We start from the raw sequence: 15,441 nt of genomic DNA, 5'->3' as shown, positions 1-15,441 counted from the left end.
TTTTTTCCTAAATTACCAAATTAACTTGATTGTTGTTGGTTGATTCAATTCACCAATGTTTCCACTTGGTTGATGATAATTAACATTGGTAAGTTAATTTTGTTTTTCTTACCTGTTGATAAACTAAATCATGATCATAGACCAAAAGATTTTTGATCAATTTAATGGTTACAATTTATATTAAGAACTATTGATTGTTGTTATTGGTTAACATGATTTAGCTTTCACAACAACAATCAACTGAACCATAGAGAAAGATACAATTAACTTTCACTCGTTTTAATCATTGATCCTTAGAGAGAAAGTGATTTAGATTTATTTTTTTCTTTTTGATTGTTTTCATCAACAATCAACTAAGTTGATTAAACTTACACGCTGATCTTTTTAATTGTTAATTGTTTCTCGTTGATTCGTTTTCCTTTTCATTATTTGATTATCTCTCAATTTATGACAATATTTACAGAATTGACTCTTAATCAGCTGATTGTTACTCAAACTTTTATATGAATGAAAACAATTCATTCATCAAAAACTATTAGGTAAACAACTAAGTAATGGCCAAAATTTTTTCGAGCTTACATTTGGCTTGATTGTTAGAAAACTTTAGATTTTTGATTAATAAATTTAGTATAATTAGAGAGGTTAGATAATAAGCTTTAACATGATACATAAATGATCATTTTAGGATGATTAGTTTAATTACAATTTAATTTTATCTAAAGTGATAGAATTTTTGTTTTTCGATCTTTTTATTCAGTCATTTTTCGATGAATATTGAACTTTCGAAGATTAAATTAAAACAAAATATTCTTTGATTTTGAGCTACTATTGATAAATTTGAACAATTAAAACGATCAAGTTCAAATTTTATTTAAATTTAATCAAAAAATCATTTACCATTGAAGAGACATTGTCTATGGAGATTTTTACATGAAAATTGATTCTAAATCAAGAACTTCATGAAAATCGGCTCTTTATGGAAAATCAATGGTAAATGATTTTTTGATTAAATTTAAATAAAATTTGAACTTGATCGTTTTAATTGTTCAAATTTATTTAATAGTAGCTCAGATATCCAATGAATATTTTGTTTTAATTTTAATCTTCGAAAGTTCAATATTCATCGAAAAAATGACCTCCGAATAAAAAAGATCGAAAAACAAAAATTCTATCACTTTAGATAAAATTAAATTGTAATTAAACTAATCATCCTAAAATGATCATTTATGTATCATGTTAAAGCTTATTATCTAACCTCTCTAATTATACTAAATTTATTAATCAAAAATCTAAAGTTTTCTAACAATCAAGCCAAATGTAAGCTCGAAAAAATTTTGGCCATTACTTAGTTGTTTACCTAATATCAACTGATGTTTGAATTGTAGAGAAAGTTAATTGTAAAGATTATGATTAACTTTTTTGAGAGTAAAAAGTTTTTCATTACAATTAAGTCGCAAATTGAATTAGTCACTTTGACTTGTTCTAAATCAAATTAACTGATTGTTTTAAATTTCTACAAACAAATAATTATAATCATTTCCACTTGCGTACAATTTGGTTAATCACTGTAAGTAGATTAGGACATGTTAGAGTTTAAATTAATTGTAGTTAGTGTTTAGGGATTAAGTTACAATTTGGTTAATAGTTATTAACTTTTTCACTGTTGATTGTTGGACAAAATCTGTAACATTGTTGTTGTTTTTGGAAACTACTTATTAATGATATTAGACAATTAATATTTAACACTTAATTGTATTTATTCAAAGTAACAACAGTTAATTTGATTGTAAGAAATTGTAAAAATATAATCTTCTTTCATTCAATTAACCTAATTCAATCCTTTTCTCCTTGTGTAATCAAGTTAAATTGTTGGTTAAGAAACAAAAAGCTTCTTCTTTCCCTTCCTAATTCTTAATCATCAACAGGTAGTCATAAGAATTACAATTAATCATTGACGATGAATTAATGTCAGATTAACGATTCAAACATCATTCAATCCTTGAGATTGATTATCGTATATCTGGTGGTATCAATTTAAATTGATTCTTTTTCCGTTTTCATTATTTTCACACTTGATTGTTGATCTTGCGGAAAATTGGCCTCAGGTCCACTTTTCTTTATTCTCGTCCTAAGGTTACTCCTTTTTCCTTATCCATATAATTAGTTGCAAATTCAGTTTGGTGAAACTTTTCCATCTCTCCTCCGATTACACCTAAACATATCTCGTATTGATCTTAATACACTAGATTCTTAATCCATGAAATGTTACCAATTCCAGAGAGTGAAAACAAAAAGCAAATCAAGAAAACACTTGGAATGATCTAATTACATAACCAATTAGATTGACAATTTAATCTTCTTGTAGCTTGGCACATAATGTTGACAATGGATTATACATGGATCATATTAACAAATAGATTGCTAATCAAACCTTTGGAATAAGTTAATTGTTCACAATTTGAGGTTACACTTGTGGTTACCATTTGCATTTATTGTTCACTTTCTGGTTTCCATTAAAAACTAAAGAAAAACAAACCAAATGTAAATTAACTGAAACGTAGATTAACATTAAACTGTTGATTGTTGGTTAATTAGCCTTTCGGTTTATTGTAACAATTAACAGAAGAAAAAAAAAACGAAAATAAAAAGAATTAATGATCATCCATCTTAATCTGTTGTTCTTTTTGTTACTAATCGGTCATTATGTTGATTTGTTTTCTTCCGTTGCCATGGGCGATTCGCTCTCACATGATAACTTATTTTCTCCGCCATCTTTACATAATCAAAGAAACTTTGATTCTAATTTAGTTAATTTCTCACCGACCAGTAGATTAATCAATCTAAATGATTGTTTAAATGTTCGTGTTCGTCGTAATATATTAACTTTAAATGAATCACAATTAGCTGATTACATTAACAGTGTTAAAAGATTATATTTAGATGGAACCATTGATCGGTTAGCTTTTTTTCATCGGATTCATTATCATTCGTCTCACAATCAACCGCTAATCTTTTGGTGGCATCGATATTTTATTTGGAAATTTGAAAATGAATTACAACGGATTAAACCAGGATTAACTATTCCATATTGGGTAAGTTTAATATTTTCTTCTGGAGAAAAGAAAAACAAAAGAGAACATTTGTTTGTTCTTTTCTTCTCTTTTGACGCCATTAAGAGTTTAGGCTTTTGATTTTTTTCTCCTCCATTTTTTTTTCTTTGTTTTCTCTTGAAAAAAATTCTCTTTTTCTTTTTTTTTATAATTTCTATTTTTCTCTCTCTCTTTCTTCTTTTAGGATGCTTCTGAAGAATATAAGGAACCACACAAGAGTATTGTTCTATCGGATAAATATTTCGGTGGAAATGGAGAGGAACAATTTCATTGTGTGGTAAACGGTTTTCTTAAATCACTTGTCACAAGGCTACCTGATGGAAAGGCAAATTGTATCAAACGTGCTTATTATGGATCAGTGGCTGGTACATTGGACCCTTGGAATGACACTCAGAAAATTGTTGACATTATTAAATCATCTAAAGATTCGGAAAAATTTCGTGTTGCCATGGAAGATTCAATTCATTTGGATGTTCACCAAGGTTTGGGTGGTTTAGATGCAAATGGTTATATGAATTCACCGATTTCACCTTTAGAGTAAGTTTCATCATCATTTCTTTTAATCTTTTAATCGTTATTTTCTATTTAATCTGTTTTTATTATTTGAAATTTTCTTCAACAATTACAGTCCAATTTTTTACCTTCATCACGCAAATTTGGACCGATGGTTATATACATGGCAATTATCATCTTTTCAAAGATTTGAGATGATTAATGGTAATCAACGGTTACTAAATGGTACATTAATTAAATTAACCAAAGATTATGAACTAGATGGTTATCAAAATGTTACATTGGACCAGATTTTAAGAATCCAGGAGAAACCTTTATGTTACACTTATGATTATTTACCTTTAGATAAATTGTCTTCAACTAAATGAGATTTAATATTGACTATTAACGATTTTTTTTTCTCAACAACAAATTGGCAAAAACAAAAATACCATGAAAATTCAAAACAATTTCTTAAGCATTAACACTGGTATCTAATCCTAATGATTGTTTGATTATCTCATAGGCACTAAATGAGACTGCAACCATTGGTATCGCTCTTAAATAATTGACAGACATTCCTCGGTAAAGTCCGTTTACAATTCCGTGTTCTTTGTAGGTCAAAATTAGCGTTGGTAAAACACCCTTACTGTATTTAACTGTCTCTGGTTGCATCATACTGAGCTGCATCCGTCGTCGGGCCACATCCAATGGATACGAGAAAGATTGTGAAACAGCTCCTAGAATAATTTACAATGGTAATCAAGTTAGTAAAGTTAATTGTTCAATTGTTGATCATTTAAGTTCAATTTACCGGCAAGTCCACCGCAAAGGAGCTTCGAAGGTATATTTAAAAATAGTTTGTCATCTTTTCGGGTTCCACAGAGATGAGGCAAATGTTTCAATACAAATATTTTGAACTCTTCAAATGTATAAAAATAAAGACCTGAAATTAAAAGATCGGGAGAGAAAGGGAGAAAGTGATTAATATGACATTTTAAACATTGAACATTGAATATGGAATCAAGTGGATCAATAGTATTGAGAAATTGTATTTACCAGAATAAGGTACGATCCCCATGAGAGCGGGTGTCATGCCTCGATATAAAGCGGAAAGACCACCTTCATTATGTATTATATTTCTGATACATGTCCAGATTCTTAGGCCAGGGGGAGATGAAAAAAGTCCCGTTGTAACGGTTCCATTGGTCGAGGAAAATTCAACGGAAAATGAAAGACGAGCTCGAACCAAGTCTAATGGATAAGTCATTATGACCGCTGTTATACCGGCTCCTGATCCTGCACACAGTTTGAATAGTTGATTGTTTCCAAAATTATCACGTAAATACTGAATTTCGAGAAAATATGAAAAAGAGAATAGAGAAAATTACTTCTATTCTATTAATACACAACCTGGTTTCCATTATTTACCTTTTTGTATATTTCAAAAGTGAAAAATTGAACAGCAGCATATGGGAAAACTCTAACCATTTGAGCTCCATTTCCTCGATAGAGTCCACTGAACTTTTCACGTTGAACAATATCTTTGAGGCCACTAAATACACCTTTAAAAAAAGAAAAGGAAAGTGAGAGAGAAAAAAGAAACATGAGAAGATGAGAAGAAAAAAAAAGTTCCAAATTCCATTTACCATTGTGCTTATAGTGCTCATTATGAGCTTGAAGTAGTATTTTGACTCGATCTAACGGAGCTACCGCTGTTTTTGAGGCCATTCCAGCGAGACCTAAAAAAGAAGAAAGTGCAAAAGAATTAGTTAAAAGGAGAAATTAATTAGAGACAATTAAATATCACCTCCAGCAATGAAAGTCTTAAGATGAGCATTATTTTTATCCATCTCAACAGATCCAAAAGGTCACAATTAAAGATGAAGAAAATCTCAGTTGATAGAAATTAATTGAAAGATAGAAGAAAAAAAGACAAATGTTACCAATTAAACAGCGATAATTAGGAACAAAAAAACACTAATTAACAACAATTAACCGGGAAGAAGATTACAAAAAGCATGGTAACAATCAATTCTCATGATGTAAGAATACAAGTAAACACATGACTCTAAATGCTTTCGAAAAAAGAAACTAGATGTCGCTAAGAGAGACAAATGATCGAAATTAATTAAACTAATTGTTGAAGAAAATGATTGAATTTAATCAATCTCTGTTTTCTTCAGAGGTTGACGATCATTTCTAATTGTTGGATGAAAATGAGAACAGTTAATTGGAGAAAAATTTTCGATCTAAATTGTGTTTTGAATCTTTTTCCATCTCGTTGATTGTAATGACCAAATCACGATTAACTGACTGATTTAATCAACTAATTTTGTTTACCTCATTCATCTTAATTTATTTTTCTCAATCATAATCAATTCACTTGTAATCATCTTCCATCCATTATTGGCTCATTAATCGTGATTAACTTAATCACAGTGGATGTTTATTAACAATCAATTGAAACAATCAACTCTTTTTTTCTCAAAAGTTACAAAAACAAATTTAAACTTTTTCATTGTTAACTTGTTGTGATTAGTGATTATTATCAATTGATCACGATGGTTAGTTAATCATTTACTGTGTTTTCTGTTAATCACAATCACTGTTTAAATCAACTTTAATTGATCGTAATGGTTAATTGTTGGTTCTCTTAATCTTTGTTGTTTTTTTTTGTCTGATTAACTAAATTAACTTCTTAATATACACTCTACACTAATCTCAACATGATTTACTAATCATATTACAATTAATTGTGTTGTTTCTTATCAAATCACAACAATCAGTTAATCAGGCAACACGTTATTAGCCAACAATCAATATAATTTAATAATATACTTTTATTAATCACGCTGGTGACCTGAGTTGAATAATGATTAAGGTTAAATCACAATCAGTGTAATCACATGATTAGTTAATTGTTCCTTGAACAATTGAACATCAAGTTAATTATTAAACGATTGAAAAATTAAACCAAACAATCAAATAACTTTTACAAAGAAAACTAGATGTCGCTAGAATGTCAATCAAATTAACTTTTTGTTGAAATCAAATTTAAAGTAACTTTAATTGTTTCTTGATTTGCAAACAATTTACAATGAAAAATCGGATTGTTTCTTAATCCAGTTCATCTTAAATATAATACCAACGAAAGGATAACAATTAACAATAATGATAACCCTTTGAAAGTTTTAATTCAGTAATTGATGATTCCTAATAATAATTAAATCTTAAACCTTTAATTACTTGGATCAGTTAATTGCTTGAAAAAAAACTCAAACAGATCCGATCGAGAGCTTAAATCATGTTAATGAGTGAAATTGGTGAACTAACAGCTTCTTAATTAGTTAATTACAAGCATCAATTTCTCATATACATGATACACTTAATCAACAATTAATTATAATTGTCAGTTAATTGACATTTGGCTTGTACAAAAAATGATTATAATTATGGTGATAATTGATTCCTTGATTGTTCATATCGTAACTATGTATATGTTTAAATTAATAGCGATCATTTTAATCATGATAATATTTGATCTTATTCAACACAATCTAATATTTATCAAGTTAATAAGTTATTAAGTAGATTTAATTAATTGTTTGGACGGTAAATTAATCAAAGATTGAAAGTCAAAGCTCAAAGATAATTAATAACATTGGAGAGGGAAAAAAAGAGCAAGAGAGACAAACAATTAAAAGTTAATCACTTTATTACTTTCTCAATGATTAATCTACATAAATAATATTATCAGAGAAGCACAATCAACACTAATACATTACATCAACAACAATTAACTTAATTTTGTTACTTTGTTTTGATTACTATTTTTATTTTTCGCTCTCATATTATAATTAAAACCAAAGCTACAAAGTCGAACAGGATTAATCAAGATGAACATATAAAAGTTAATCACCCAATAATTAACTAATTACCCGAGCCGATACAATGGATAAACAATAAATAGAGAGAGAGAGAGAGAGAGTAAAGTTAATCATCGTAATAATTGCAAATGGAAATTCAAATTTTCGAGAAAACTTTCGTTTTTGGACATTTGTTTTGTTCGTTATCACGAATACGAAGTAAACAAATTGAATCTCAGTTAGTTAAATATGATTTTGCTTTTTCATCCATCAAGTTATTGGCCAACAATTAATTCAATTTACTTCAATTCAAGGATAAAATAAAAAAAGAAACGAAAAGTTTTCTCTCTCTAATCTGAAATTGAATTTACTTCTCATGGATCATCATTCAGGGAAAAAAACAACAACATTTGACTTGGAACACACCTAATAAAAAATGGTGAATTTTATGCTTCTCCACGAAAATATCGATCACCATCCATGGATCACCCGGTTTTCCATCTCCCACCTTATCATCCTCCTCCCAATTCCACCTCCTCCTCCTCCTCCTTCATCTTCTTCTTCATGTACAGTTAACTTTTTCTTCTCATTCTCATTCTCTTTCCATGCTTTCTCTCTTTCTCTCTCCCACTCTTCTCTTTCCTCCCAAATGTTTCTTTCTTTTCCCACTCTCTTTTTTCTCTCTCTGTGAATTATTCCATGTTCTCTCTCTCTCTCTTCTTCATCATCTTCTCTCTTTCATATAGGCTTTTAAGTCAACGACCTTTTCCAACCAAGATCAATCTCATCAGGGTTCAACCTCCTCCTAGGAACCATGATGATGACGACGACGAAGAAGATGATGATGAGAAATGATGATGTTTCTTTTTATTCTTTCATATTCTCTCTCTCTCTCTTTCTCTCCCACTCTTCTCTTTCCTCCCAAATGTTTCTTTCTTTTCCCACTCTCTTTTTTCTCTCTCTGTGAATTATTCCATGTTCTCTCTCTCTCTCTTCTTCATCATCTTCTCTCTTTCATATAGGCTTTTAAGTCAACGACCTTTTCCAACCAAGATCAATCTCATCAGGGTTCAACCTCCTCCTAGGAACCATGATGATGACGACGACGAAGAAGATGATGATGAGAAATGATGATGTTTCTTTTTATTCTTTCATATTCTCTCTCTCTCTCTCTTCTTTCTCTCCTTCTCCTTCTCCGTTTTCATCATCATCATTTCCATCTCTCTCTCTCTCTCTTTTCTCTGGTGTTATTTATACTTCCATAGAGAAGAGGAAAAAATGAAAAGTACCTAAGATTAAACATTGGAAACTTGGATTAACCTTCATCATTATTTTCATAATTTCCCTTTTTCCTTTTGTTTTAATTCCTACGTCTTTGATTTCCCCTAAACAGTTAATCAAATACAATTTAAATTAAATTGAAATAACGGTAATCATGATGATTCACTTTTCTGTCCATCATCATGTTTAAAGATGATCATAAATTCATTGAAAGTCAACCTACTTTCCACTGATTAACTAATAACCTTTACAGTCAAAACACACAATTTATTATCACTGATTAATTCACTTTCTCATTTGAAGGTTATCAATATCATAATCAACCATTTAATCAACAACAATTAACTCTCAGACATCAATGGCTTCAACTTTTTCACGATTATCATGATATTGCTATTGACATAATAATCAATATCAATCATTAACCAGACAAACAATTAACTCTAATCATACAATATATATACAACAAATATAATCCAAACTTAACCAACCAACAGTTTCACCATTTAAATTAATCAAATTAAATCATTGTTTTAATTATTTATGCAAATCAATTTATCCTCATCCCATTGATGATACAATCAACCACAAATGATTTAAACATCAAATGAAACAATTGAAATATTGTTGTTGACACTTTTAAATTTGATCAGTGTTACTACAATTAACTAATTGTTACTCTTGCAAAGTTAATTTGATCATAAACAAATTGGAAATGATAGAAAAGGAGAAAGTAAGAGAAACAAAAATCACTTCGAACCATAAAATTGAACAGTTCAATCGATAGTTCGTTAACCTGTTATATTTACATGGATAACAACCTAGATTTTGTCCTTTCTTTCATTTACCTTTATTTTTACCTTTAATTTATTATTAATAATTTAATAATAATAATAAATTATCAACAATTATTTATAATGAGTAATAAACTTACACGGAAGACAAATAAATTATTATATTCATATTGTGATCATCATCACTATATGACTTTAATCATCATCATCAGAGTATTAAGATAATCATAATTGTTTGACAATCAATCAAGTTTATTATTATTCTCAGGTTATTAACAGAGAGAGAGAGAGAGAGACAAATGTTAATTGTTAATGTTAATTGTTACATTTTGTTTTCTGGTTGTGTTAAATATGATTGACCAAAGATGAACCTGAAATTACAAATATTTAGCTTTACAATTAAGTGAATGTTAATAGATGATTATTGTTAATTGTGTTAATTGTGACTCTGTTTCAAATTCTAATTTAATTGTAACAATTTAAGATGATATTAATTCGAGGGCAATCATGTTTTGCTTTTTTCTTTTTCTCTCTTTTTTTCTGCTTCCTCTTCCCATTTTTTTCTCGAGAGGAAGACGAAGTATCTGAACAGTTCAAGATCGATATATTTCCTTTCCCTTCTTATCTCTTGGGTTATTGAACTTTCTCTGAAAATTTCTCTCAATGAATTACTTTTCATGAGGAAAACTACAGTTAGAGAGACAAGTTTATGTTCACCTTATCATGTTTATCTGTTTCTCAGCTAATCTTTGATTCAGAGCCAACAAAAAGTCAACTAATTGTGAACCAAACTTAATTACTTTATTTTAAAATCTAAACATAATTATAACAACAACAACTTTCTTTAATTGTTTAAGGCTTGATTGATATTATACACAATTCAATTTACAAACTAATAACTAATAACTTGGAGTTAAAGTTTTTAATTGTTGTAATCATTTCGGACAATATTCAGTTGATTGTATTATCATGTATTTTTTTTGGTCCAATTTAAATCTAATTGATTTCTCGTGTTTAGTTAAATCATGATTAAGGATAGATGATGATAGATGTAAAGATTTAAGTTGAATGATAAATGACAGTAAATTAACTAACTAATTAATTTAAATTGTTCAATTCCAAATCTGTGTTTACTTACAATAGTTTATATTTAAGGTCATTAACAATGAAGGAGGGAAGGAAACAATTTATTGATTGATCCAATCAATCAATTGTGATTATCAATTCATATTTTAATCATCATTGATAAATTGTCAATCAATAATCAATAAATTGTTACACCACTTTCAAAAGTTTTAATTGTCTCTTGTTTTCTCATTAAAAGTGTAATCTCATTGGAGGCATTATTATTAATCAGCAACATTTGATTATATTAGTGATTAATAAATTGTGGTGAAAACAAAAAAAAACTCAATATTATATTGACCTAAATCAAATGCTATGGTTAACCAGGATGATTAACTGATTGCAATTAACCAGGAAAATGAAACAAATCTGATACATAAACAAGATGTTGTTACAATGATTGTTATGATTAGCTAATCGTTAACTTATATTGGGAACAGCAATTAAGACATAATTTAATTAACTGTATCCATATAAACATTGGAAGGGGGAAAAATTGTTGTTCTAATTGAAAAATTACTCGAAAGTCGAGATTAAAGTTCCGGGTTTTTCCATGATCTTGTTTCATACGATAACTCGATTATCCTGAAACCAAAAGGAAAAGATGGATTCGATTTAGAACTTTTTCTCTCTCTCTCTCTCTCTCTCTCTCTCTCTCTTCCTTTCTTTCTTTTTCTTTCTTTTCCGAGAGAAAAAGAGAAACATTGTTAACATCTTTATCTTATCTTCATCTTCTCTTTTTCTTATCATCATTATCATCTTCTTCCTCTCTTTCTTCTCTTACTTCGTCTTAAAGATTCTTCTTCCATTTTCTTCATGTGATATATTCAATTTCATCTTTGAATATTACATGGATTTCCCTTTGGACCGAGGAAAACAATTTGGTAACAATTTCTTTCGCCCAAAGTTTAAATATATCACCACAATTAGAACTGAACAGTTAATTAATCATCACAATTGCAAAATTAGAAACAACAAGCAAATTAAACAATCTAATAAACATAATAATCTATCATTAAGTTTAATCCAATTATCACATCTTATGAATTTTAATACAATTAAAGTGGATTAGTGATCATATGAGTTATCATTATTAATCATCAATGAATATGAAATTAAAGCTCAATGATACGATAATCATATGTTGATATGCCAATCAAGATGATGCTAATCATCATCATCAACTTGATTACCTTAACAATTTACCTTGACAATGAATGGAAATAAAAAAACAAGGTGAATATATTTCATCACTCTGTTTTTGAATAAATAATGCATATGATGATGATGATGAAGAAGATGATGAGGATGAGGACGAGGATGAAGATGATTATATTTATCATTTGTTATTTTCAAGTTTTACCTTGAATTTGTTTCATGGAGGATGAGAAAAAGGATGAGGAAGATAAATTTTACCATGGTCTGAATACCATTTACAGATCATTCACCTTCCATGATGATATTACCTCTTTCTTTAGCCTAAATATATTGATTTTTCTTTCTCATCTTCATCCCTATCATCATCTCATCATCATGATGCTTTTATATCAAAGAAATGATTGAAATCCATGTATTTGAATTCATGTACTTCCCTTGAAAATGATGAACAATTCCAATCAGAAATTGAGATTTTGTCTCGTCTTAACAACTTTTAATTGTTGTTGCCTTTTCGTGTTGGCATTAATTGTCACAATTAACTGATTGTAATTGCTCATTGTGAATTTATTTATGTCTTTCTTTCTGATTCTTCTCTATCTCTTTCTTTTCTGGCTCTTTCCAAATAGTCTGAGCATGATCTAATAATAGGACCTTCTGTTTTGGCAATTTCTTGTGTTCATGGTTGTGTTCAAGTTGATGATGATGATGATGATGATGATGAAGATAATACCAGAGATGAGGATGAAAAGATCTGAGGATAACAACCTCTGGTTCTTGTTTCGAGTTCATAGAATCCATGAATTCTTGTTATATATAACTCGAAGGAGGATCGATAAATTTAAGGAACTCGAAGATGATAAAAGGGGGAAAGAATAAAATTATCACATTCTCATCATCATCATCATCATCATGTTCATCATCACTAAATAACATTAATCGCAATTGAAATCATAATCGTAGCTTAATCACAATACATGAAGTTCATTGAATCCAATCGGATAATCCGATGAAAAAAAAAAGTTGGACATCACTTTCACTCATATTGTCAGGGTAGTTTTCATGATTTATTCACACAAATGGACACACAGACAATCAAATTGATTATCCAATTGACCAGAAACAACAATTTAAGATTATCAATAATTTAATTGTACCACTAATCATGATTACCGATTTCCATGTTAATATTTGATTCAGAAAACTTTTAATCAACACTTTTGACTTTTCTTGGAACGAAAAAGTTATTTAATCTGTCTAATAGTCTACAATTAGCTTTAATTGTTACACTAATTGCTAATTTGTTGACATTGCAAAGTTTTCATTGCTCATCATCATTTCAATAAACTGAATTTACTTTTCTCTCATCAACTTCATCATGATTCTCATGTTCATTATAACAGTTATTTGTCTGCGATTTTATCGATCTCCTTAATTTCATTTCATGTTATGTTCTGAACAAAGGTTGTTGTCCTCTTTTTATCATCTGCCCCTTTCTATCTTCCTCTTTCTCTTTCTCTCTCTCTCTTCCTTTTCGTCTACCTGTCTATCTTTATCTTCCTCCTCTTTCCTTTTTCCTCTGTGATTTTCATCTTCAACTGATATCATCAAAATCCTCAATCTTAAATATATTTCACTCCCAATTCTAATCTTCCATCTTATTCTTATTCTTGTCTTTTTTTCTTACCTCATCATCATCATTATCATCTTCATCTTCATCATCTTAGTTTCTCTCTTTCTCCATGTTTTCCTCTTCCTCTTTCTTTTGAGACGAAATATTATTCAAGTGTTATAAGTATAAGAACCCAAAGAAGATGAAGATAACTGATGATAATTCGGGATGATAAGTTTGGGTTTTCTTCGATACTTGAGTTTGCTCAGTTCTCGGTGGTGGATGATAAAGATGAGGCATAGAAAGAGAGAGAGAGAGAGAAAGGTGAAAATAAACCTCTTCTTTTTTTCTTTCTTTTTCTTTCACTCATTCTATTGGATTGGAAGATGATGATGAAGAAAGGGATGAGGATGATAGAGGGCAAAGAGACGTAAATATTATGTAATAGTGAATGATGATGATAAGAAAGAGAAGGCGAAAAAATCAATAGAAAGACAAAAAGACAGAGGAAACAGTTCTGACCCTCTGAAAATAAGCTTAACTGCTCAACAGAATTTAAGAACAATCAAATTAAATCGAGTATCATAATTGGCTGATATTCACCCACCAGGTAAATAACAATTAATAAACAATTTACTGATTGCCTATTGATTGAAATTTAAAACCAAGAATAACAAATAATATAAGTCAATAGTAATTGTGACAAAAAGTTGGTTTGTTTTTAATGGTAATCAAATTAATCATAACAATATAAGTTTAATCATATACATTGATGTAGTTGTTGTTGTTGTTGTTGTTGTTGTTGGGAGGGAACACAAAGACAATAAACAAAAAAGGAACCAGAATGTAAATATAATAAAAGAAAATGGTACGAACTCGAGAAAAAGTTCATTGGCCTCATGGAAATATCGATTTTGTTCAGAATAATAATGAAAAAAATAGTGACCTTTTCATCCTGTTTCTCATCTTCATCTTCATCATCATTTTCATCCATGAATCCAATGTTATTTTCTCAATACAAGGTCAACATCCCTCCTATGAATGACCTAGAATGTATTTCTTAGCTTTGCACACCTTAATTATCATTACAATTGCAAACAATTAAAGCCTATAAATTAACAATCAAAACCATCGAGGATGATTGCAAACAATTTTAGCTAATAATCAATTGCAAATTGAAATAATAATGAGAAAAACAAAAGAGAAATTGAAAACTCCCAAAATCAAATCAACTAATATTAAAATGATTGCATATTTTTTTTTGTATTTTGACTTATATATTTGTGTTTTCATCCTCATCTTATTGACAAATCAAACAATCATCACAAAACAAAACTAATCATTCAATTGCAAATTGCCATCAACATGATGGGCAACTTTTCATGATCATTATCACTTTTCATCATCATCATTGATCAATAAATGATTGTTAGGTTATCACAACAGAATAAGATGAAAAACTGAATAGAAAGAAAGAAAAAAAGATGTTGGGGTTTGTGTAGATGATGCGGATCATGATGATGATGATAATGAAAATAATGATTCCAGGAGAAAGAGAAGAAAGAAAGAGATTCAGAATAATCGATGAAAAATAGGTTGAGCTCAGGTTGATGAACTATCGATCCGGTGGAAAAAAAGTTTTCGCATTTTTCCATCAGAATAGAAAAAGAAAAGAGAAACAATTTTTGTCTCTGCGATTTTTTCCTCCCAGAGGGAAGAGAATTGATAGAGGGAGAGAGAGAGAAAAACTCCAAATTAAAAACAATTTAGAAATAAAAAAGAATTGATTACAATTAAATTAGTAGAATTTACAATTGAATTCATAATCCCACTAAATTAGAAATCCAATCAACAATTTGAAAAGAAGAAAAAAAAATTCTAAACGAAAGGATAAACATAAGAAATATTTTGTTTTCTCTTCCAACATCCAATGTCTTTTATGCAACAACGAGTAAAATAATAATAATAATAAAAAGATTGAGATTAAGATGATTACAAAGAGG

General features: G+C 29.1%; 2 protein-coding genes across 2 annotated transcripts; one reads left to right on the top strand and one right to left on the bottom strand.

The window, feature by feature from the left end:
• The first annotated feature begins 2,711 nt into the window (after nt 1-2,711).
• LOC128391193 (hemocyanin G-type, units Oda to Odg-like) lies at nt 2,712-3,993 on the top strand. Its single transcript, XM_053351040.1, has 3 exons — nt 2,712-3,092; nt 3,295-3,647; nt 3,739-3,993. Exons 1-3 carry the CDS (start codon nt 2,730-2,732, stop codon nt 3,989-3,991), a joined length of 969 nt encoding a protein of 322 aa, XP_053207015.1. The 5' UTR covers nt 2,712-2,729; the 3' UTR covers nt 3,992-3,993.
• Nucleotides 3,942-5,686, bottom strand: LOC128391194 (solute carrier family 25 member 16-like). The gene is made up of 6 exons (XM_053351042.1): nt 5,413-5,686; nt 5,252-5,344; nt 5,034-5,167; nt 4,662-4,950; nt 4,417-4,548; nt 3,942-4,342 (listed from the first exon to the last, which is right to left on the bottom strand). Exons 1-6 carry the CDS (start codon nt 5,453-5,455, stop codon nt 4,077-4,079), a joined length of 957 nt encoding a protein of 318 aa, XP_053207017.1. The 5' UTR covers nt 5,456-5,686; the 3' UTR covers nt 3,942-4,076.
• Nucleotides 5,687-15,441: the final 9,755 nt, after the last annotated feature.

This window comes from Panonychus citri, unplaced genomic scaffold, assembly GCF_014898815.1.
Source record: "Panonychus citri isolate SS breed McGregor unplaced genomic scaffold, ASM1489881v1 Contig00134, whole genome shotgun sequence".
Lineage (NCBI taxonomy): Eukaryota > Metazoa > Arthropoda > Arachnida > Trombidiformes > Tetranychidae > Panonychus > Panonychus citri.
Note: the sequence above shows the minus strand (reverse complement) of the source record. Positions and strands in the feature narration are given on the sequence as shown.

Bases quoted from the DNA above. Each gene is read 5' to 3' on its own strand.
- LOC128391193 (XM_053351040.1), top strand. From the start codon at position 2,730: ATGGGCGATTCGCTCTCACATGATAACTTATTTTCTCCGCCATCTTTA. The intron at 3,093-3,294 runs GTAAGTTTAATA...TTCTTCTTTTAG, and splicing joins GATTAACTATTCCATATTGG to GATGCTTCTGAAGAATATAA. The intron at 3,648-3,738 runs GTAAGTTTCATC...CAACAATTACAG, and splicing joins TCACCGATTTCACCTTTAGA to TCCAATTTTTTACCTTCATC.
- LOC128391194 (XM_053351042.1), bottom strand. From the start codon at position 5,455: ATGGATAAAAATAATGCTCATCTTAAGACTTTCATTGCTGGAG. The intron at 5,168-5,251 runs GTAAATGGAATT...CTTTTTTTAAAG, and splicing joins TGAGCACTATAAGCACAATG to GTGTATTTAGTGGCCTCAAA. The intron at 4,951-5,033 runs GTAAATAATGGA...CTCGAAATTCAG, and splicing joins CTTTTGAAATATACAAAAAG to TATTTACGTGATAATTTTGG.